This window comes from Dermacentor andersoni, chromosome 1, assembly GCF_023375885.2.
Source record: "Dermacentor andersoni chromosome 1, qqDerAnde1_hic_scaffold, whole genome shotgun sequence".
Classification (NCBI taxonomy): domain Eukaryota; kingdom Metazoa; phylum Arthropoda; class Arachnida; order Ixodida; family Ixodidae; genus Dermacentor; species Dermacentor andersoni.
In genome coordinates this window covers 186800418-186822049 of record NC_092814.1, presented here as the reverse complement: position 1 = coordinate 186822049, position 21632 = coordinate 186800418, and the positions used below count along the sequence as shown (strand labels likewise).

Here is a 21632-nt window from a genome sequence, read left to right as displayed (position 1 = left end):
TAGGGTGCCATCAAGTCTGTCATTCTGCGCTCGCTTTCACGTGCCTCTGTGCTAGGTCTTTCAGTATTTGGAGCTTTCAGGAGCTCAATCTCTAGGCGCTTCATTTCAAGGTAGCACTCTTCTTTGGCCTCGCATGCTTCGCGCTCGTGCTCTTCAGTCTCTAGTGTCAGGATTGGGGGCTCAATCCCATCGCTCGAGATCCGTTGCTAAGATTGGAGTCCGGCATGAATTCGAAGGTAGCTGGCCCATGCCGTCGTCCAACTTATCCACGCTGAGGACGATGAAGGGAAGAACTGCTTCTCAACGAGAACGAGGAAAATGGGTTTATTTACAGTATTTAAATCAGTCTAACATGACTGCTTGAGAAAAGTGCATCAGTCTAACATGACTGCTTAAGAAAAAGAGTGTCAGTCCAACATGACTGCTCAAGAGAAAGTGTGTCGAGCATCCGCACAACAGCCGTTTTTAAACACTCGGTCCGTCGGTGATACAAGGTGGCAAATGTTAGTTTCGTCATCGCAAAACTAGCCGCCTCCCGCGAAACAAGGTGACGCGAGCGTTCGTTTACTCATTGTAAATTCGCCGCCGCCCCGAAGAACAGTTTACGCACACAAAGGCACACACATTCTGAGGTCTGGAGCCGACGTCAGAGGGGCGCCGTTCCGCAGAACAGTTTACGCACACATAGGCGCACACCTTCCGATGTCCGGCGCCAACGTCAGAGGGGCGCCGTTCGGGTACCTCGGAGACATTCTGGGTAGCACGTTGTCCTGCGTGCCGGCCGGCGCATGGGAAGTGACATAAAACGGCTTTCCCGCGGCAGCTTGCTCACGCGTAGCAAATCAGGTCCGCGCTGGGGACCTCGGGCACAATAGTTCGTCCGTCGAACCCGTTTCGTCACAACGGCGATGGGGCTGGTGGATGGAGGCGGTTTTCAGCACAAAGCCCGCTTCTTCGAACGCAGCCTAGCTGCAGCGACGGAGAGTGGGGGATGCGCGTCACATGCGTTTCCCCGCAGGCCGGCTGAGGCCGGTGAACAATTGAAGGCAGCATCCACGTGACCCTGCGTTCCCGGATGTTAGTTCCCTAAGTTGGTTTCCAACTGTCCCTATGGGGCCACTGAATACCTAGTGTGTCACGTGATTGGGGAGGTTTCTTCCCTGTATTGTCGGATTATACAACAACCCTAGTGCGTGCAATGTCGGAATGGTGCACGTCTGTGATCGAGCTGCCATCGGCGATGACGATCGTCGCTGCGAATTCTGCAGCAAACTATTCATACAGAGGAAGAACATGCTGCAACACATCAGGAACGTTCACAAAATGGCCGTGGATGTCAAGAAATTGATGAAATGCGACGTATGTGGCACTTCCCTGCCTACAACGGAGAAGTATTCGGTGCACCAGATCGCTGCGCACAACTTCGAGGCTGATTACGTGCACCTGGTGTTCCGGAACAATAATGGTGAGGAACAGTTTTATTAAGTTTATTCTCAGTCATCGTGAGCAAATGACGTTTAAACGCAATATTATATCTTGGACTTTTTTTAATTTCTTGTTGCGCAGTGTGCCTCCAAAAAGGCAGTTGTTTATGCTTTGCGGGCCTTTGTTTTCTTTTTATCTATCTGTTTCGCGAAGAGCAGCTTTTGCGCAGGTGCCTAATTTATTTCCTTGGGGTATTTTGAAGTTTGTATCCTCGTTAAATATAATTTGTTTGTTTATCCATCTATAGTATAGTCATGTGTGCGCGCTCCCAGCGATGCGCTACATGACGTACGTTTGGCATTGTCTGCTTTCCTGCACAGCAAGTGGAGTGAAATTTGACGTTTGTACATCTTCTTATTTTTTTAAGCGACAGGAGTAAGCTGTTCTGCGTTCTGACGTTGCTCTGTGCCACATACGTGCGTGGCCTAGTCTTCGCCTCAGTGCACGTTGCAATGCGGCAGAGACGCAGAACCGGTACCATACATGAATTTGCGGATGTCGCCGGGATGGTTTCACAGCGTATTGTGGGCAAACTCTTTAGCAGTACATTTCATAGAATAGAGCGAAATGTGACGCTCGCGCAACCCCCCCCCCCCCTTTTTTTTTTACATAAACGAGAGGAGGGATTTGCTCTGCGTTCTGACGTTGCTCTGCGTTCTGACGTTGCTCTGCGCTACTTGCGTGCGTGGTGTAGTCTTCGCCTCAGTGCAGGCCGCAATAGGTCCGAATGCAGGCCGACGTAGGTCCACGACCACACTTGCAATTGCGGCTGTCAGCGGCTTGGTCTCCCGGCGTACTTTGGGAAAATTCTTTAGTAGTACCACAGTCCCTCAATAGAAGGACTCTGGTTGTAGATTTCATAAAGTAGAGCGAAATTTGACGCACGCGCAATCCTTTTTTCTTTAAGAAGAGTGTGTTAGGAGGCTACTTGGTAAGACATCTTTTTGTGAACTTAAACTGCGCTTGAGAAAAGACACCAACGTAGAAGAAGACAGGACGAACGCAGACTAGCAACTGGTTTATTGAAATCACACATAATGCTGCCTCTTCGAACCAGGCGCATGCCCAAGCCAGATCATAACCGCGTGACGATGGAACACTCCCTCGCCAAGCCCCTATCTACAGTAAAAAATCAAGCTCTTCTTGAAAAGAAGGAGCTTTTCAAGAAGAAACTGAGAGAAGGGATTCACACTGTTCTGGGGCGTAGCTTGCACCATGTGCTCTCAGTTCGTCTTTGTCTTATCGTAACAGCATTGCTATGAATGTACAGTCTGATTCAATATTGAGGAAGGAGTGAGCATAGATCATGCTTAAGTTTCATATTTGTTTCTTATTAAAACGAAACTAATATGATAAATTTTTTGAAGTTATGGCGCATTGCATTTGAAATTGAATTTTAACATAAATTTGAGCAATATCAAGGGTGACCTCATGACACAGTCGAGTTGAAGGTGAGGGAGTAAAATAAATGCTACATTAGCCCGTGTCCAAAGCCTTCAGAGTGATTATTTTTGTTTGCATCTCTCTCCCAATAGTACTTGTCACTATTTAATGCTATTTTGTGCTTTTATTACAGAATTTCATGAATGGAAAGCAGAAGAAGAGGGTAGCCAAAACTGCTGGTTCATTTTGCCCAGGGACCCCAAAAAGCTGGCCAGTGGAGAAACAAGGATCCACTATTACTGTAATAGATCAGGCGAGGCAAGGAAAAAGGAAGGTCATAGTGACCGTCGGGAGAAAAGTCAGGGGAGCTGTAGGTCTGGTAAGATATGTCTTTCATTTATTACCGTCACAATTACCGACCGACACCTGAAGGCACCACCATAAAAGTCAGGTATCAAAGAAACCATTACGGTCATAAAGCAGAAATTCAGCACTTGAGAATGAGTGACAAGGAAAAGGCCAGCGTAGCAGAGAACCTAGAAAGGGGTGTGCCCATGAAAACCATTCTAAAGCGAGTAAGAACATCTGTGGCATCCAAGCTGAGGCCCGTGCACTTGGCAGAGTGCTCAACCCTGCATAACATCAAACAGCAGTTTAACATTGCTGCTCCTGAACATTGTCACACTAATGACGCTATCAGTGTAGACATGTGGGTGCTTGTGATGAAAGAAAAAGGTGAAGCACTTGTCCGCCTGTACTTTGATCATATCTTGATATAAATCTTGATCATACTTTACATACCCTTTCACTAGAAAATAAAAATGTCATTATAATGGGTGATATCAACATTAACCTACTCAATGACACATCACCAACAGTTATTTCTTACACCAGTCTACTACAAAGCTACGGATATGAATGCTTAATAGATGTTCCTACACGACAGGCTCCTAGTGGCACAGGGACGCTAATTGATCATGTCCTATCTAACTTAATAACTTCACCAGAGGCAAAAGTTCTTGATATGGACATAACAGATCATTACCCATTGCTTCTACGTTTTAAACATAACTCGAGTCCTTGCCCTCTTCCACACTTCAAATATGTTCTGGACAAAGAGAGCTTCATAACTGCCATTGCTAATATAGACTGGTCTGAAATAAAAACTTTTAATGATCCTCAGAAAGCATTTTCTAAATTTCTTACTGTAATTATATCACTTATTCATAAATTCACTTGTAAAAGGAAATGTAAAAAAACCATTGCATTCTCTCACAATCCATGGATGTCTAAAAAGTTATTAGCAGCTATGCGTAAACGCGATAACCTGTACAAAAAAACTAAAAACCAGCCTTTTAATACCAAATTAATTGCCCGATATAAAAGGTTACGTAACTCTATAAACAACCAGTTAAAAGTGGCAAAACGATTATATCTTGAACAAAAAATCTTACAAGCCGGCAATAACAGCAAATTGAAATGGAACATCGTCAACTCTTTTCTGAACAGGAATTCTAAACCAGAACAGCTATCAAAAATTATATACAATAACTCAGAGTATAACTCCCCTAACCAAATAGCCAACGCCTTCAGCTCCTATTTTTTTGATAATGACACACCCTCTCCTTCACAAGTAACTCAACTTAATCGTCTCCCTCACACATTTTTTATTTTTCCCACAACACCAGAAGAAATATATAACGTTATATGTCACCTAAAACCCACCAGTGCTGGAATAGATGAAGTTCTACCGGCTACCATTAAAATGATTGCCCACCTAATTTCTGATATCATGTCTCATATTACTAATTTGATATTCAAGACTGGTGTGTTTCCTAACGAGCTTAAGCGCGGTAAAATCATTCCAGTCCTAAAAAAAGGTGACAGTACATTAATACATAACTACCGCCCTATTTGTATTTTACCTTTTTTCGGCAAAGTTCTAGAGAAATTAATCGCATTGCGTCTAACCAAATATCTCACTAAATTTAATATTCTCTCTTCATGCCAATTTGGCTTTCGTAATGGATACTCCACAGATTTGGCACTCATACATCTAACTGACCAATTAAAAAAAATAATTGACGATGGTCTATTAGCAGGCTCAGTTTTCATTGATCTAACAAAAGCATTCGACTGCTTAAACCATATCATCCTTTTTGCTAAGCTTGAGGCTATCTGCATTCGTGGTCCTGCGCTCTCATTGTTCAAAAGTTACTTATCAAACAGGGTTCAAATAGTGTCTGTGTCTAACGTCTACTCCAGAGAACAAACCACTAACATTGGCGTCCCTCAAGGATCCATCTTAGGACCACTACTGTTTTTGATTTATATCAATGACCTACCTAACTGTTTGTCCTCTACTAAGTGCATTCTGTACGCTGACGATACTACCATATTTTCCTCTGATAAACACATGTCACTTCTTATTAACAAGCTAAATACCGATCTACAAAATGTTTTAAGTTGGTGTAATGCCAACCTGTTATCTATTAATGCCACCAAGACTAAATTTGTTGTATTTTCCTCACATCAACAACATTCGGCATTCTCCCCTTTAACTTTCGGCTCACACTCCATCTCTCCCAGTCCATGCTCATCTTTTCTTGGTATTTCTCTTGACTGTAGCTTGAAATATAAAGATCACATTTCTCACATCAAAAAGAAAATAGCATACGGTATTCGCGTTCTAATTAAAACTCGTCCCTTCTTCACACATAACACATTAATCTCGCTATACCACTCATTCATTCACTCTCATATTAACTACGGCATACTATGCTGGGGTAACACTTATAACACCCATTTGGCATCTCTCCAGGTAATCCAGAACCAATCCATAAGAATAATTACAAGGAGTTCACGCTTTGCTAATGGAAAATCCCTATTACATGAAAACAACATCCTAACCATTTCGGAACTCACCAAATATAATCTAGGAATTTTATTCTACAAATATATGACTAAGGAACTACCATCAATCTGCTTCTCACCTTGTGACCTAATAGCTCATAGTCACACTAGATTTGCACTCAATAATAATTTCCTTCTACCTAAAGTGCGAACTAACTATGGTAAACAGACTGCGGAATTTTCCGCAATATCGCTTTGGAATACTCTACCACCTATCATCAAAAATGCAAAAAATTTATACCAATTTAAAAGAGAACTAAAATCATTCATAATAAATACTTACTGAAACTCTCCTTGTTATTTTTTTAGTTTTGTTCTTCTAGTTTTTTTAATTTTTTAATTTTATTCCGTTTTTTTTATACTGTCTTGCTGTTAACAAGTGTTCTTATTACTCATATGCTATAAACATGTTTTGATATTACTCTTCGCTCTCATCTGTACTACTGTTGCTTTAAACATTGTATAACATCATAAGTGTCTTTAGCAGGAGGTCCCGATACAGTCTTTGACTATGGGACCTCCTTATGTATACTACGCACATGCAATTATCTGTATTTTTACTAATAAATAAATAAATAAATAAATAAATAAATAAATAAAAACAAGGCACAAGGTGCAGTGGACCCAAGTGGTACATTTCCTTCAGCAGACTTTGCTCTTGTTCTGATGACAGAGTCTCTGAAGGAGCTACTAGAAAAATTGGGCCCTGCAGGTACTGTATGTCTTGACTCCACACATGGAACTACAGAGTACCAGTTTGAGCTGACCACTCTTCTGGTGCTAGATAAAATAGGATCAGGTGTAGCTATAGCTTATTTCATCTGCAACCGGATGAACGAGCAAACTTTGACAGCATTCTTCAAATATCTGGAGTCGGCCATGGCCAAAAAAGTGGCTGCTAAGACATTGATATCTGATGATGCGTCGCAATTCTACAAAGCATGGTCCATGGTCATGGGTGCCGCAAAACAGAAACTTCTCAGTGCCTGGCATGTGGATAACAATTGGCGTAAGAAGATACTCGAGTGTGTAGAGAAACAGCTAAGGCCACATGTTTACCATAGTGTGTGGCTACTCTTAGAGTTCCTCGCGGAAAAGGCATTTGAAGATTATTTTAAGCAATTCCTTTCTAGTGAGGAAGAAGAACTGAGGGACTTCCTGAAGTACTTCAATGACCACTATGCAGTTAGGCCGCAAGAGTGGGCCTATTGCTTTAGGACTAGAGCAGCTGTCAACACTAACATGCACCTTGAGAGCAAGCGCAGGACGTTAAAGCATACTATGCTGGAGAGAAAACAGAATAAGCATGGTGACAAACTTATTTCTGCCCTCATGGACTTGACAAATCATTTTTTAATGAAAAGGGCTATCCAGATGATGAAAGGGGTAAAGGGTAAGAAGCTGAGCAGAATTCAGAAGAACCACAGGTCTGGCAGTGAAATGGCAGCTTGAGCCAAATTAAATGAAGATGGCTGTGCCAAATTAAATGAAAATGGCATATAGACTGTGCCATCTCAGTCTAATAAAGGGCTCTCATATAAAGTGTCAAAAGTGGGAGATGGTGCTTGCTGTCCTTTGAGGTGTAAGGAATGTGCAGTGTGTGTGCATACTTACATGTGCACTTGCTATGACCATCTTATACACTTTACAGTGTGCAAGCACATTCACTGTGTGGTCATCGCTAATCCAACTAGCAGCAACAAGGCCCATGAGAGCTCACCCGAAGAAGCATGTGAGGCAAGTCGGGCATTGCACATTGTACAGAGTATAACAAAGCTGGAAGCAGCCAAAGCAGTGTAAAGCTCAGCACTCTTAAGAGCGAAAATGGACTCGGTCACACAGGCAATATCATATGGTGAAGTCTCTGAGGGTGTGGCTGAGAAGGCAAACAATTTGTTTGAGCCAGTTTTCATGCTTGTTGAAAGTGAAAGTGACCCAAAAAGAAAGATGCCAGACCATTCAAATGAACCAGCCAACAAAAAAGTTGTGCACCTGTTAAGATTTCACTCTACAAAAAACCCTAGATTGTCGCAGCCATCATCTAGCCTTTCAAGGCCCACTGAAGCTCAAAAGGAAGTCCTTAAATAACAGCTTAGGGACAGCAACATAGAAACAAGAGATAACCATGTCAGCAGGGCACGATTACTGGTAACAAGCCTCCAGTGCAGTTAGGAAGAGAGAAGTGGTGCAGTAGTGCTGTGCTGTCATGCCTTATTGAAGCAGGTTGAGGGCTCGCATGTTAACAAATCATGACATGTGGTCTCTGATGATTAGCCCGTCTGTTTTTGTCTGTGGTGTGCAGCCATATGTCACAGCTGGATGGTATGTGTGTTAGAGCACGAGAGATGCCTCCATGCTTGTTGTATGAGCTGCTGGTAAGTGTTCTGTGAAGATAGGTACAGACCCAGTGGTCATCTATGGTATGTGGCAGCTGTTGGATGGTAGTGTGTTAGAGCACGCCTCCATGCTTGTCATATGAGCCGCTGGTAAGTATGTCTGTACATAGATCTAAGGAAGTGCATTGGATGGTGTGTAGTGTTTCAGTGTGCAAAAGCCTCCAATGTGTTTTGCTACTTATAAATTTGTGTAAACACTCAGTAGCGCAGTAGTTATGATGTTGCACTGTTGAGCACGAGCTTGCGGGTTCAATCCCAGCAAAGGTGGCTGCATTTCAGTGGTGGTGAAATGAAAAAAAGAAAGTGTGTAGTTGAATTTAAGTGCACATCACAAAACCCGAGGTGGTCAAAAATATTACTGAGTCCCGCACTGTGGCATGCCTCATAATTCGATCTAGATTTTGTGTTCCATGTGATGTTCTTATTGCCCATTTGAATAAACTTTTATTTTTCAGATTACCAAAATAGAGGGCGTATGCAGTGGTATTGTGTGCAGTCTGGATAAGTTGCTCTGGTCATGAGCACTCAATTAAAACTTCTGCATATTTGGCTGCAGCAGACAGTGTCATAATGATTGTAAAGACTATGCAGAAAGCTTTAGGCCACTCTACATATCAGATCAGTTTTATATTGCATCCCTTATGGTGCATCTCTTACTTGAGTAGGCATAATAACAATTGGCAATGCTTCCTTACACATTTAATATTTTTCTCTTTTTCTTTTGGAAGAGTAGCCTTCGAAGAATAATCTACAACAGTGCTCCTACCTTCTCTTTCACTGTCTCCCCATTTCTTTTCTACACTTCAACTTCATTCTACGCACTTTCTTATTCTCCTCTTCATCCTACATTGAGGGTGTGGGAAAGTGAGCTAAGCGTGCATAAAGATTGCTGTGCCGAACTTAATTGCGGCACTGACGAAAACAAATCTTTGCCAAAAGGTTCACTCCAGCTACATTCCCCCTCCAAACACTGTTTATCACTTCAAGCCTTCATATTCCTGTGAGCTTTTGTCTTGTTTAACAGTTGTAACAGTCATACTATTTATTACTATCAATAGCCAGCATACATTTAGCACTGCAAAGGGCTGTTTAGAAGATGTGCGAGTTTCTACTTCCCTTATGATAAATACTCCAGACATTCAGTCTCTATTTTATGAAAATCTTTCAAACATTGCCAGTGATGACCACCATATAGCTTAATGTCGGCATGGGATTGAGGCTTCCCCGCAAAAAGAACAGTTATGTTGTGCTCATATCATGTGACTGGCAGTTTCTGCTGTAATTTTTGCACTTGTCAACTGCACTGTGAAGAGTTCATTTCTGTGAATATGTGCTGGCCTGATTCTTCTTGTTCACGCATTTCAGATCTTGTGCTATGAGATGAGGAGGTGTAAAATAAAAACACCGTGTAGATTTCACAATGCCTTTAAGAAACCATGCGAAGCTTGGAGATGAAGCATTACATGCACCTTGAACCAAGTGTCTGGACACAGCGAGTGAAAGTTGTTTTGTCATGAGCGAGGATGTCGGTGTTACTTGTAACTACCTTTAAATAAAGGTTTGTTTCAAAACAGTGGCTCAACTCTGTGTTTCCCCCGGTAAAAAACACAACCATTGGGATTTTCATGAGCAAGGGTGTCGGTGTTACTTGTAACTACCTTTAAATAAAAGTTTGTTTCAAAACAGTGGCTCAACTCTGTGTTCCCCTAGTAAAAAACAAAACCATTGGGATTTACAATTTGCTTTTTAAACATAATTGAACAACATAAATAAAAAAAACTTGATGAATCAAGATATAAGCTTGCCATACCATGGAAACACTTGAAACTCCTTTTGAGAAGCTTACTCATACACGAACACACTATAGCAATTATTTTCAATCGTATACCCACAATTTGCCGTGTCACCACGTCAAGTTTCAAGGCAGATTTTTTTTAGACTCCAGGAAGCTATATGCCTAATTCTATCCATTGTTTACTGCATTGCATTTGATTTTCTATAACAAATAAAATTGAATTCTCCATTGATTGCGCCGACGCTCACATTATAATTATATGCTATTATTATTGACTAGTCATATATTTTCTTGGCGGGTGGGGGCTGCACTGGTGGCGTTCTACGAATTTGCGCCGCGTGTTTGTGCGGGTAAGCTTAAGTGCAGAATTTTTTTTGCGCGTTATGAAAACAATGCACTGCAGGTATTTTAATTAATGCAACGAGCTGTATGAAATATCGGTCAAGGGGTTGGAAACGTCGTTATAGAGAATCCCGACGATTTTTCTTTTGCGTGTGTGTATTTGGAGTTGATTCACAGTTTTATTTGTTTATTTTGGCTACATTGCGCCAATTGCGCTTCCATAGAATAAAGAAACGCGCTTCCACGCGCTTGCCGACTCGATCGCAAGGGGACAGCCTGATCAACATCAATATCAGCAGCAATGGCGGATTTGCGCTTGCCATAGCGCTTGCAAAGTTTTCAATAGTTTTCGACTATTAAGTGATGCTTTTGCTATTTTAACGTGTGGAGGTTCATTGTACGTCTGTTTTTTCAAGTTTGGCATGTGTTTTAACACATGTGAAGGTGTAGTCTTTTCTTATTCAGCGGATATTTGTACAAGACCCCGTTCACCGTCTATCAGGTAAGATGTGTACGTATGCTACACGCAATCGTAGTGCTTCTCTAAGCCACAGTGCACTACAAAGTTAAGCATGAGCGGTACACAAAATTCACAAGTTCTTAGTATTGCCAAGAACAACCATTGCGTGGTGAAGTTCTCACAGGCGTTGTAGAAGTTGTTGGGCGCGGCAGTGCTGAACGTAGCGTTAGCGGCTTAAGTCGTGTTTTTTACTAGTAACAACGTGTCACTATTTCATATTATTGGCGGCGTCTCCAGGACACCAAATCGGTAACGGGGACACCAGAGCTAGAACGCGGACTGGTCCATGGGTTGGGGCTCGCCGAGGTCTGCGCGTGCTAGTAGTATATCTGTAGGCTGTGTGTAAGTCGTACTTTCCGAATTTTCTGACGCATTTTAAGATCAGCAGCTGTCCGCTTTCGCGGACAAGGCTGGAGTCAAGGTGGTCCGTGAGTTGTGGCAACATAACCTGCTTCCAGTTTGGGACAGCCCTGCTTCCAGTTTTGATCCCTCCGCTGCCCCTTGGGTACCCTGCCGCCTCCTTGATTATAATCTAATGCTCTCCTGAGGCCTCTGTTTGCCGGTTACATGTGCCCTCCTGGAGCCTTACTTGTAAACGAATCCGATCTATCGTCGCAACGAAAAAAGCGCCCCGCGACTTCTACAACACCAGTCAGAACCTTGCCCATTGGTTTACATATGTGTGGCCGCAAATATCTGAAACTTAATGCCAGTTCAACAGGTTTGTTGGCAAGGGTGTCAGGTCGTTGCTTTGTGTTGAATCGGCCTTTTCTCAATTCTTAATAACTTAATTGGAATGCACCTGACCAGTGCTGCTTTGTGGTGCTTGCCACCAGTCCCTTGGACAGGGAAGACGTATGAGAATCCCTGTGCATACACTTTATACGCAGTGGTGTGACCGCTTCCTTTGGGAAACTACCACGCTAGCGATATTGTGAGCGCAATGTGACTTTCCGTCATCTTCCTCATCCGTACGTAGTGTGTGTCGCTTCTTCCTCGCCATAGCTCTAGCTCGGCAAGAATAAAGCGGTTCCTTAGAAGTGGTGGAGGTGCTGGGGTTCTGCATACCAAGGACGTATAAGGTAACAGTGTTTGTGCCTTTAATATGTCTCATTTGATCATTTTGAGACGTGGTGGTGTTCATGCGTTAGCACAGTGCAAGGACATCCACAATGTAAGAGGTACATGATTCTCGAATTGTATACTCTCTCTGGGCTTTTCTCACGATTTCAGCACAAGTACTGGGAGCATAAAAAAACTGACAAAGCTGGTGCATGAATGTTGCCCAGTGTTGGTGTTCCTTGGTGTTGAAATTATCCTTCCTTTCTCTAAATCCAAGGGCGAGATCTTGCATTCTGAATGTTTGCTTGCGCTCTCATTATTCGCCTTCACCATGCTTTCGTCAGCGGTCGTCTGCTTGGTGAAGTGGGAGCGCCTATTGAACACTGCCTACTCACTGATGTAGAAGGTGAAGCAAACAGTCAGAAAGCTAGAAGCTTGCACAATCTCATCCCAGGTTTTTAATCCAGTTTGACATTGAAGCATCCTGGTAGTATTAAAGTACTTTAGAAAGAGGTTCCAGAAGCATTGCCAAGTTTGCCACTTAGTGAAATTTGTAGTTTGGAAACAATTTAGGCTCTTAGCAAGATTAGTAGTGAACAGAGGTTTTCACATGGCGATTGGTGTTGTCCAAATGCATGAAGAGGTCACAGTACGAGTACTTAAGCTGATAGTGTCGGGTAACCATAAGCACCAGCAGGGGCCCCGTAACAGTGTCCCCTTTAACTTCAGATATGCTTCACTGCATGATGCTAAATATGCTTCGCCGCATAACACGACTCTGCTGCAGTGAAGGTGACTTAAACCAACAACAGCCGAGAAGGTGCAAACAGCACTGCGCTGCCTGGTTCTTGCTGTTGGCCTTTTCTTCTTTTCACAGTGTCCTTACTGTAAGTGCACTCCAGAGTTACAATGCAGGAATATGCATGTGTGCATAAGCTTTCATTCAATAGTAGCTCATGATCATAAGTTACGTCATCATGGTTTCGTACCATGTCACGGCATCATAAGTGAGACATAATAAAGAAGCCCTCAAAGTCTGCGGGAGAGACTAATCTTTTGTGCGAGATTGTGCTATCCTTGCTGCACGCAGTGCAATATTATATGACTCTCATGTCTATGGTGGCATTGTCGATTATGAATGTTTCCTTACTGCGTTAAAAAAATGTGAGTGCATCTTTCAGATAATAATGGCATTATAGCTTCAGAGTTGTTCAAGTTTGGGGTACTTGTTCACTAAAAGTACATTATCAGAAAAGCTTTAGAATGTCTAGGTCATAATTGCATTTGAAGAACTAAGTCTTCCTACACATAGCATTTGGTAGCTTACTGTGTAATGTTGAAGGTGGTTTTTATTCATAGGCCCTACGCAGAGAGCAGCAACACAATGCCTGGCATGTGACCAGGGTTCGTCACAGTGTTTGCATTTCCAGTGCTCGTAACTGATTCCAAGCATAAATTTGCTTTATAATTCTTTGTAGACAGAAGGTGCTTGAATATTGGTTGCATGAAATGCTCCAATGCACACTGTATATGTACAGGGTGTCTTTTATTACCATACAGATTTTCTTGTTTTAAAGTTATGAGCGCAGCAAATGTGGCATTCTTGCAGAGGAATTCCTCTATTTTGGAACTCCACAAATTTGGAGGCAGTCACATTTTATAGCACTCTCATGTCTTACAAATCTTGAAAGTTGCACCTAATTCAAGATATTCATCATTGAATTTCACTGGTAAATCGAGGCAATATTGGAACCGAGTGTGCTGGGAGCGCAGAAAAGAAGGTCCCGCTACCTCATCAGATGGAAACACCCCCGACAACAGGCTCGAGAAAGTCTGAAACAACATCTTGGCCAGTCATTGTAGCAGCTGATACGACACACTTTGCCTGGCAAGCATGTGCATCAGTGTGCCGTGTCAGGCTATCATTTAAGCTTTGTCCCACACTTCTTGAAAGGGTGTGCGTTCACATGCGACTGCCTCCAAATATGCCATTTAGAAGGCTGCCGCCAAGTTACTAATAAAAAAGTGACTGAATTTTTCAAAATTAATTTTCTGAAACTCGCATTAGCAGCAAAGTGTGTCCTCCTCACCTAGAAACTCCTTTGCAAGAACGACAGGCTCTCTGTGCCCAAAACTTTTTGCTAAATATCTGCATGGTTAAAAAAAAAACTAGATATGCATAATTGTTAATGTATGAAAATCGTACACTATCACTTTTCAAAATTTTTGTCCTATGCAACACCAGAAAAATTGGAAATAGAAGCTTCAGGTGACCTATCTGATGTGCAAGTTGCATGGCCATATTATTGTTTTAATTTTTCGCTATTACCCTTTACTGTGATGTCGCCACTGCTGCAGCTCGATGGCTGTGGCTTTTCATTCCAGGTCACAAAGCTGCACCCAGGTAGAGGCAGAATCCGAAAATGCTTGTGTACTTAAGTATAGCTGCACATTACAGAATCCGTAGCCCTCGTGTAGCCCACGAGTTCCATATTTTTTACTGGGATTGAAGAGTAACGTTTGTGCTGTATCCTTCTATTTCAGACTAAATAATGTGCATGCAAAATTATATCTTCATTACTTTACACCATTGCCCCAATATCTGTTGTGCGTTGATTTTCTGATGTCCTTGCATTTGCTATAGCAAGGATTTTTAAAAATCAGCCACAAAAGAAAAAATAAATGGTCAAGGAACAAAGTGGTGTGTAGCAGCTCCCTTTTTTTAATCGGCAGCAAGTTTTGCACTCGTGTGTTAGCAACACTGTTTCGCCAGTTGCGTACTTCAAAAGAAGTGTTACCTTTCTGCTTTGGAACTTTGTGGTTTTGTTCTGCCAGCTGCTTGACCAACACAAGCAAAATGTACTTTGGATATTCCACAAATTCATTCTGTATGCATTTGGTACAATAAAATTTGTTTCAAGAATGGACAAATGCAGTGATGGTTAATTGAAAACTGCAACATGCTGAGTTTCATGCTTCATTAATTTTCTCAGCCCCAAAGAAAGCATGCGAGGTTTGAAAATGTATCATGTGACATTAGTGCACTCGGTCTAGAGAACTGATTAATGCTGCACATACATTGAACATGGTGGCCATGACCATCCCTCATGAATTGGCATTCCCTGCCTAAACCACCTCACCAAGACAGCTTGTTAACAGCAAGAAAGCTGACGGGGCTTCCAAGAATTTCTATGCACTATTTATTACTATCGCCCCACTGAAATTGCTCCATTGCTTTGCTGACAATTGTCTTGACAAAAGTGGAAGCCGAATCGGTTGAGGTCGATCAGTTTTATTTACATACAACCTATTATAAAGTGGACCTTTCTTCGCCTCTTCAACTGTTCCCACAGCTGCTGCTGCCATCTTGCACGCCACATCGAGGAAGAGGGCAATGTACATGGCAGGTGCATGGGAGGATTTTCCAAGGAACTCTGGAAAGCTGTAATCAGATTGTGGGCAAAGTTAAAACTTAAATACAAAAAGGGTGTAGAGTATTGTAACCTTGTACATGTTGATCACACCACATGTTTCAGCGACAGCTACAAGTGCCTTGTCTCATCAAGCAAGCTACAGTTCTTGCAATGTTACACTTTGTGATACTCAGTATGAATTGATAAGACTAGCTGCTATTCTAGTGGTTGTGCAGGCCACAAGGGAACAGTGCCTGGCCTTTGTGCTTGTATGTGTCAATTTCGCTCTTTCAGTCTCGCCCAAGCCACACCAAAATGTTATCCACAAGTGTCGTGCCAAAATGGCCTGGCAACATTTCGTATTAAGCCGTTTGACCCATTTATTGCACTGATGCACACAGTGCAACCAAATGACGGAAATGACATCGCCTCGGTGATTATTAAATTACCCTTCTAAAATACCACAAGAGGAATTTTGCTGTGGCAAGAGCCTTAGCAAAACCATAAGAGACACAAAAATGAAGGAAAAGCGACACCTTCAAGTTCCCGCACCGACTCACCATGAGAAGCGCGAATTTTGGCAGTGTCTGCTTGAGCTTAGTTATTTGGAGATACATGCAGTTGAATGCTTTTACAAGCATTGAGATGCCCCACTATGCTAGCTTGCCTTTTATGGCTATAGAAAGTTGTATACTGCCACAAGTCTGCCTATTCTGCCGATTGGAATCTATATTGAAGCTGCTTTGAGCAACGGGCGGTATTCTATTTCATCGCTAATGATACATTGACAGTAGTGTGCCTGGAAGGAATAGACAAAAGCATTGCAGAAGCTGCAGCACTTCGTGCTTGCTGAATGATCATACGAGAAGGTAAAGATGCCATCAGAAAGCATCCTTCGTATAGAGTCTCTTTAAAAGAAAAATACTACATCTAGACATGGTGACAGTTGTAGTGGCAAACTAAAAATATTATAATGATAGTTGAAGGTGTGGTATGGCATGTTTATGCTATTTCTGAAAAAATAAACACGGCAAGTGTGTCCATGCCAACAATTGAGACAGGATGTGCAGATGCAAAGCTGCAATACAGCACCACGGCGTCAAAAGGACAGTATGCAAGTGGTGGTCCAGCATCAAAACTTCAATGTCCCTACACTACAACACTGGGAGGCCATGCTGCATGACAGAAGCCTGTGTGGCCAGCAGGCGCTGCTCTGTAGGGCACAGGACGTGGCAGCAACTATTTCTCCTAAGGATTCAATAAACGGATTTCTCTACCTCACCCGCCATGCGATGCGCCGTGTGAGGGAATGACAGTGCCACTACTCTCACAGGATATGGATGGTGCACAGCACCACCTTGAGCATCGGAGCGCACGTCTGCCTATGAGCTCTGTGTACTACGAACACAAGTGGTGCATGCGAGGTAACATTTAACATATCACTGCCAAATGCCATCAATGAACACAAGCAGCAAAGAAAGCTGCTTACATAATTTTCAGTGTGTCAGATCTGCATATTTTTTACATCCTGTCTGCATGCCGCATTGTTCATTTGTTCGTCACTGCTAAAAAGTGCATAGTTGCATGGTACTTTTTCGATTTTGTGCACTTTCTTTTGTCCTGAAAAAATAACCACAGCAGCTATCTTCATAAAAATAAAGCAGTTAGATGTTTCTCAATGAGCCATAAGTATTAAAGTTGCTCAACAGGGTAGTCTACTGAATTGATTGTATTTGAGTACTGCAGGCCTAGTTAGCTGAAACACCCTGTATACTGGACGGCTTGCCTGGCTGCTCGGACAGCTCTGGCGGGCGGGAAAAGTGGTCCGCAAGCGATCGGGCTTGCCGCCTCGTTTAACGCCTACTTTTATCCCCTGGCCAAGAGCTTTGCCCGGTTTAGCCGCTCCGTCTTTGGTGTGAACGTGCCTTTAGAGTAAAAAATCAACAGCTTACGCTTCCACATTTTTTGCTTGGTAGCTGCATTCAATTTGCTTGCTCCTCGCCTTTTAGATGTCTAGGCTCCCCACATTTTAACGTGGCTGAATTGTGCACAAATCAGAAAAACGAGTTTCTGTGGCCTAGCCTTCTCACACTGGCAAGGATACCAGCCAAAGTTGACCTATTTTTCTTATGGGGTGCCCACTGATTATGAGGATGCTGACATCGAAGGATCTCAAGTGGTTCTCTAACATTTTGGTGACAGAATACAGTAATGCTGAGCTACAACGGACTTGATATCTGTCAGCACCAATGAACGCAGTAGTTAGTAGTCTCACTAAATTGAGAGTTCAGCCCAACAGCAGATGGACACCAGTGGTTTGAATCCCCATGTTGGCAAATTTAACTGGCTGAAATCAAGCATCTAAAAGACACGCACTTACTTCCATCCCTTCAATATGTGAGCATAATGAAGATCAAAGGTCAGGTTATGTGGCTGCAGCACCTTCTGTTCATGCAGCATACCTTTACTTTTCTTTACCAAGACACTTAGCATGCACATACCTTGTGTGCAAGCCACATCTATTTACAACAGAAACAGCGCTTTCCAATCGTGAGCAAAAGTTTGGAGGTAAAATATGGTAGAATTTTTGGTCCAGCCAACGCATGCACGCTGAAATCCAAGTGGTACAGCCAATATGTGCCTGTTCAATCACTGCAATGCATTGAGACACTTCCAACAACGCACGGCTGTACCAGAAAAAGTTTAGATGTTTTTCACTAATGCAAGCTTTCGAGTAGCTCGAACGTAAAGTGGCCTGTGTGTTATTGCTATTCAGCCGGAGTGCAATAGGAGCCAGTCAAATTGGTAAAACATGAAGTCAATGTGCACACAAAGACTACATGTACCCTTGCACGACTTTGTGCCACAGGTAGCTAACAGCTTCCAATTCACAGTCCTTGTAATATGCTTGTGGCCGCCATCTACAGTGATCTATTTGATTTAACGGGGATGTGTATGTTGGCTGAAAACAAGAAAATATGCTAGAAAATATATTAACACCGATGGATGCAATATGTCCTTTCCGGTAGTTTCGCAAGGGGGAAACTAATTCGAACTTCATGGCAGCGTGCACCGCACAGCTGCACCTCATTTTATATCCTCGCGCATGCGTCAGTGTTGCCGCAGCTGTCTGTAGTGACACCCTAGCGTGCATTTCTTGTTCAAGCTTTGTTGAAGGGTTTGAAGAAATGAAGGCAGTACGGTGTTGCTCATTTCTCCTTTTAGTATCCTGCTGCTTGCGGAGCATAGTAGCGCCTGCAACTCAGTTCTCAATGCGACCTTTGAATAGTGTGTGCATCTTAACCCTTTCATAGACGCAAGCAGAGAACAGGCCGCCTTGTGTCAGAGACATTACAAGTGCTTTTTTTTATGAAGCATTTTTTATATAACGTAAGATCTCAAAGCTGACTACGATTCAGTAATAGCGAAAAGTGGGAATATTACGTCCCACTATACAGCCTCAAGGCCCGTTTCTACCTACTCGTGGTCACCTGTAATGTGATTAGAAGCAGCCAGAGTACCCAGTACATTATACATTGTTTGTGCATGTTTTCATTATACTTACTGAGCATGCTTTGTATGAGAATCCTCAATCAGGGCTTTCCAATATCGCAAGGGTTCTTAGAAAAAAGATGCTTCTTGAAAATTCTTGAGGGCTCATATGTAGCAGCTCGCATATGTAGGAATGCGATTTGTTCGCGATGCTAATAATTTGATCAACTGTTTTGGTAGCTGTGGGTACGAGAAATTTAGACACCTAACCGCACCAAAATTCAGCTATTATGAAAACGCGGAATTTCGATAAAAAAAGTCCATTTGCCGCTGTGGTGGTTTGAAGGAAGGCGACAGAATAAACTAAACATTGTAGAAAGGGAAGTAAACAATCTGCGCAATCGCTCTATCGCGTTGTTTGACCAAGAAATGGACGAAAAAATGTGCTTAACGTGATTCAGAAACACATCTACACAGGAATGTTCAATGGTAGAAATTACACTTCACCGCTACATAATAGCGAAGTAGCCCTGAAATGTGGGACCAATATTTTCCGATCGCCCAACAAAGGGTGAAATGCGCACAGTATGAACGGCAACACTTGCTTTATTCACCGCAGTAATGCCACCCTGTAATGGAGACACAACTACGACAAACGGTCCGCATTTCTTCCGCAGCGAGAAGCGAGAAAAAGTGAAACATTTTTTACCGAGTCAGAAATAAGCCAAGCGTGTTCCTGACGGTATGTAACGGCATGCCGCTGGAAAAAGGGGGTCCATACCTCGGGGTTCAAATTCCGCAGACACGGCATGCGCTTCAGCGTAGCCGTCAATTTGCGGTTGAGCAAGCGACGTTTTTGCATTTTCTATTCCGCATCAGCATCTTCTAGGCAGCGAGGGAGCACCTTGAAAACCAGCACGACGGGGGCCGTCTCGTTGAACAATCAAGGCCTAAAATTTAAAAGAAAACACAACTATTAGCGCTTATTGTTTCAAATTTTGTGATTTCAGTAGACTTACCTTGATGTTGTCGCACATTTCTTGTGGATCCATGTTGCTTTCAAGGTCCTTAACGCCAACATAAAGAACGGCGAAATCGACACGCTCGAAGCGCATCGTGGAGACAGCTCACGCCAGCCGCACTGCATTGTAGCTAGCAAAACTGAATGTGCAGGCTTTTATAGACTCAATTAGGCACAGGCGCGACCTATTTAAGAATTTAACCTGACTCACCGACAATCACGCCGCGCAAGGACGGCATGACTGTACACGATCCAGCGAGGCGTAACAAGACCACGCGAACGAACCTACGTGACCCGGCAATGGCCGCATGTGGCTGGCAGAAACCACAGGGATTTAGCAGCAGCACCTAGCAGCGTCTTTCCCTAGGCGTACAAGTACCTATCTGGGGGCAGGGAGTACGCCACTGGCACACGTCACATCCGGTTTGCCTCCAAACCGGGTACAGCCAGCCTGCGGGGATACGCTTCTGCGCGTCTTGTCCCCCAGTCGTAATTGGGTGGCAATTTTGCCTTGCAGCTCGCCATTCTTAACAGCGCCTCCATGGCCCGAAAAATCTCGACTGTCTAGCGCTGACAACCGCTAGGCAGGAAGAGAACGGCTGGTGGTCAGGGGGGGATTGATGTCTTGGCTCGCAGCGACCACTTGTGTATTGATGTCACCGCCCCAAAACATCCAACAAGGACAGGCAACTGCAAAATGAAACCCACAACACGGCTCTGCGCCGAGATGACGTGCATTGGCTCTCACTTTAGACCCGCTAGGCTTCAAAAAAAAAAAAAGACAACATAAGTGCAGAAACAAAAAAAAAAATGCTGCATTTCGCTATGCCAATTTCTGAAGCAAATTCCTGCTGACAAATTCAGCAATCATGGAGGGAATCCTGCTAAACGAGAGGGGTTCTTCTTCCCTTTAAAAAAAATTAACACTAGTAACCCTAAAATTTAGGCGGGACCCTCACACGCAGAATTCAAAATAGCCTGCTTAATCCATCCGCATTGCTATGCAACTTTCCCTTCTTATATCTAACGGAGAAGTTGTACTCTTGGAGAGTGAGGCTCCATCGGAGCAAGCGGCCATTTTTGTGTGACATTTGATTGAGCCACGTCAGAGGACAGTGGTCGGTCTCGAAGATGAACTTCGCTCCGTACAAGTAACACGACAACTTCTGTGCGGCCCAAACCAAACAAGCACATTCTTTCTCTGAAGCGCTGTAGGCTTCCTCTCTTACATTTAGTTTACGGCTGGCATAGAGGATAGGATGCTCCTCGTTATCGTCGCCGACCTGACTAAGTACCACGCCCATACTTCTGTCGCTTGCGTCGCATTGAACTATGAATTCCTTTGCGTAGTCTGGCGCGCGAAGCACATGGCGAGAAACCAATAGCGTTTTCAAACTTTGGAAAGCGTTCTCTTTGTCCTTATCCCAGTGTAGGTTACTCGGTGCTCCCTTTCGGAGGGCGTCTGTTAATGGACTTGCCATTTGCGAGTAATTCGGAATGTACCGCTGATAGTACCCCACAAGTCCCAAAAATGAACGAAGGTCCGTTTTCGTGCGCGGCTGAGAAAATCCTCCAATCGTAGCTATTTTCAGCTCAGCCGGCCGTCTCATGCCCTGACCGACAACATGGCCCAGATAAGTAACCTGCGAACAACCAAACCAACACTTTTCCGCTTTCATCGTTAAGCCGGCTTAACCGTGAGAACACCTGTTTGAGGTGCGATACGTGTTGTTCCCAGCTGTCCGAAAAAATTGCTACATCATCAAGATAGGGCAAGGCGAACTCCTGCAAGTCTTTTAGGACAATATCC

General features: G+C 43.3%; 1 protein-coding gene and 1 long non-coding RNA gene across 10 annotated transcripts; one reads left to right on the top strand and one right to left on the bottom strand.

The window, feature by feature from the left end:
• Window positions 1-1173: 1173 nt before the first annotated feature.
• On the top strand, window positions 1174-16808 carry LOC129384098 (uncharacterized). Of its 8 annotated transcripts, none has more exons than XM_072288505.1 (4): window positions 1174-1465; window positions 3062-3247; window positions 9543-10816; window positions 11840-14827. In XM_072288505.1, the coding sequence occupies exons 1-3, from the start codon at window positions 1207-1209 to the stop codon at window positions 9554-9556; spliced, it is 459 nt and encodes a 152-aa protein (XP_072144606.1). In that variant the 5' UTR covers window positions 1174-1206; the 3' UTR covers window positions 9557-10816; window positions 11840-14827. The 8 variants fall into 8 exon arrangements, 1 of the variants encoding a protein (XP_072144606.1); XR_011894884.1 differs by lacking the exon at window positions 1174-1465 and adding an exon at window positions 1631-1654; XR_011894883.1 differs by lacking the exon at window positions 1174-1465 and adding an exon at window positions 1661-1825.
• LOC140218659 (uncharacterized) lies at window positions 15173-20289 on the bottom strand. Of its 2 annotated transcripts, XR_011894887.1 has the most exons (3): window positions 19821-20247; window positions 19583-19751; window positions 15173-15338 (listed from the first exon to the last, which is right to left on the bottom strand). It is a non-coding gene; the product is annotated as an uncharacterized lncRNA (long non-coding RNA). The 2 variants fall into 2 exon arrangements; XR_011894886.1 differs by having other exon boundaries at window positions 19583-20289.
• Between the last annotated feature and the right edge of the window lie 1343 nt (window positions 20290-21632).

Bases quoted from the DNA above. Each gene is read 5' to 3' on its own strand.
- LOC129384098 (XM_072288505.1), top strand. From the start codon at position 1,207: ATGGTGCACGTCTGTGATCGAGCTGCCATCGGCGATGACGATCGTCGC. The intron at 1,466-3,061 runs GTGAGGAACAGT...CTTTTATTACAG, and splicing joins GGTGTTCCGGAACAATAATG to AATTTCATGAATGGAAAGCA.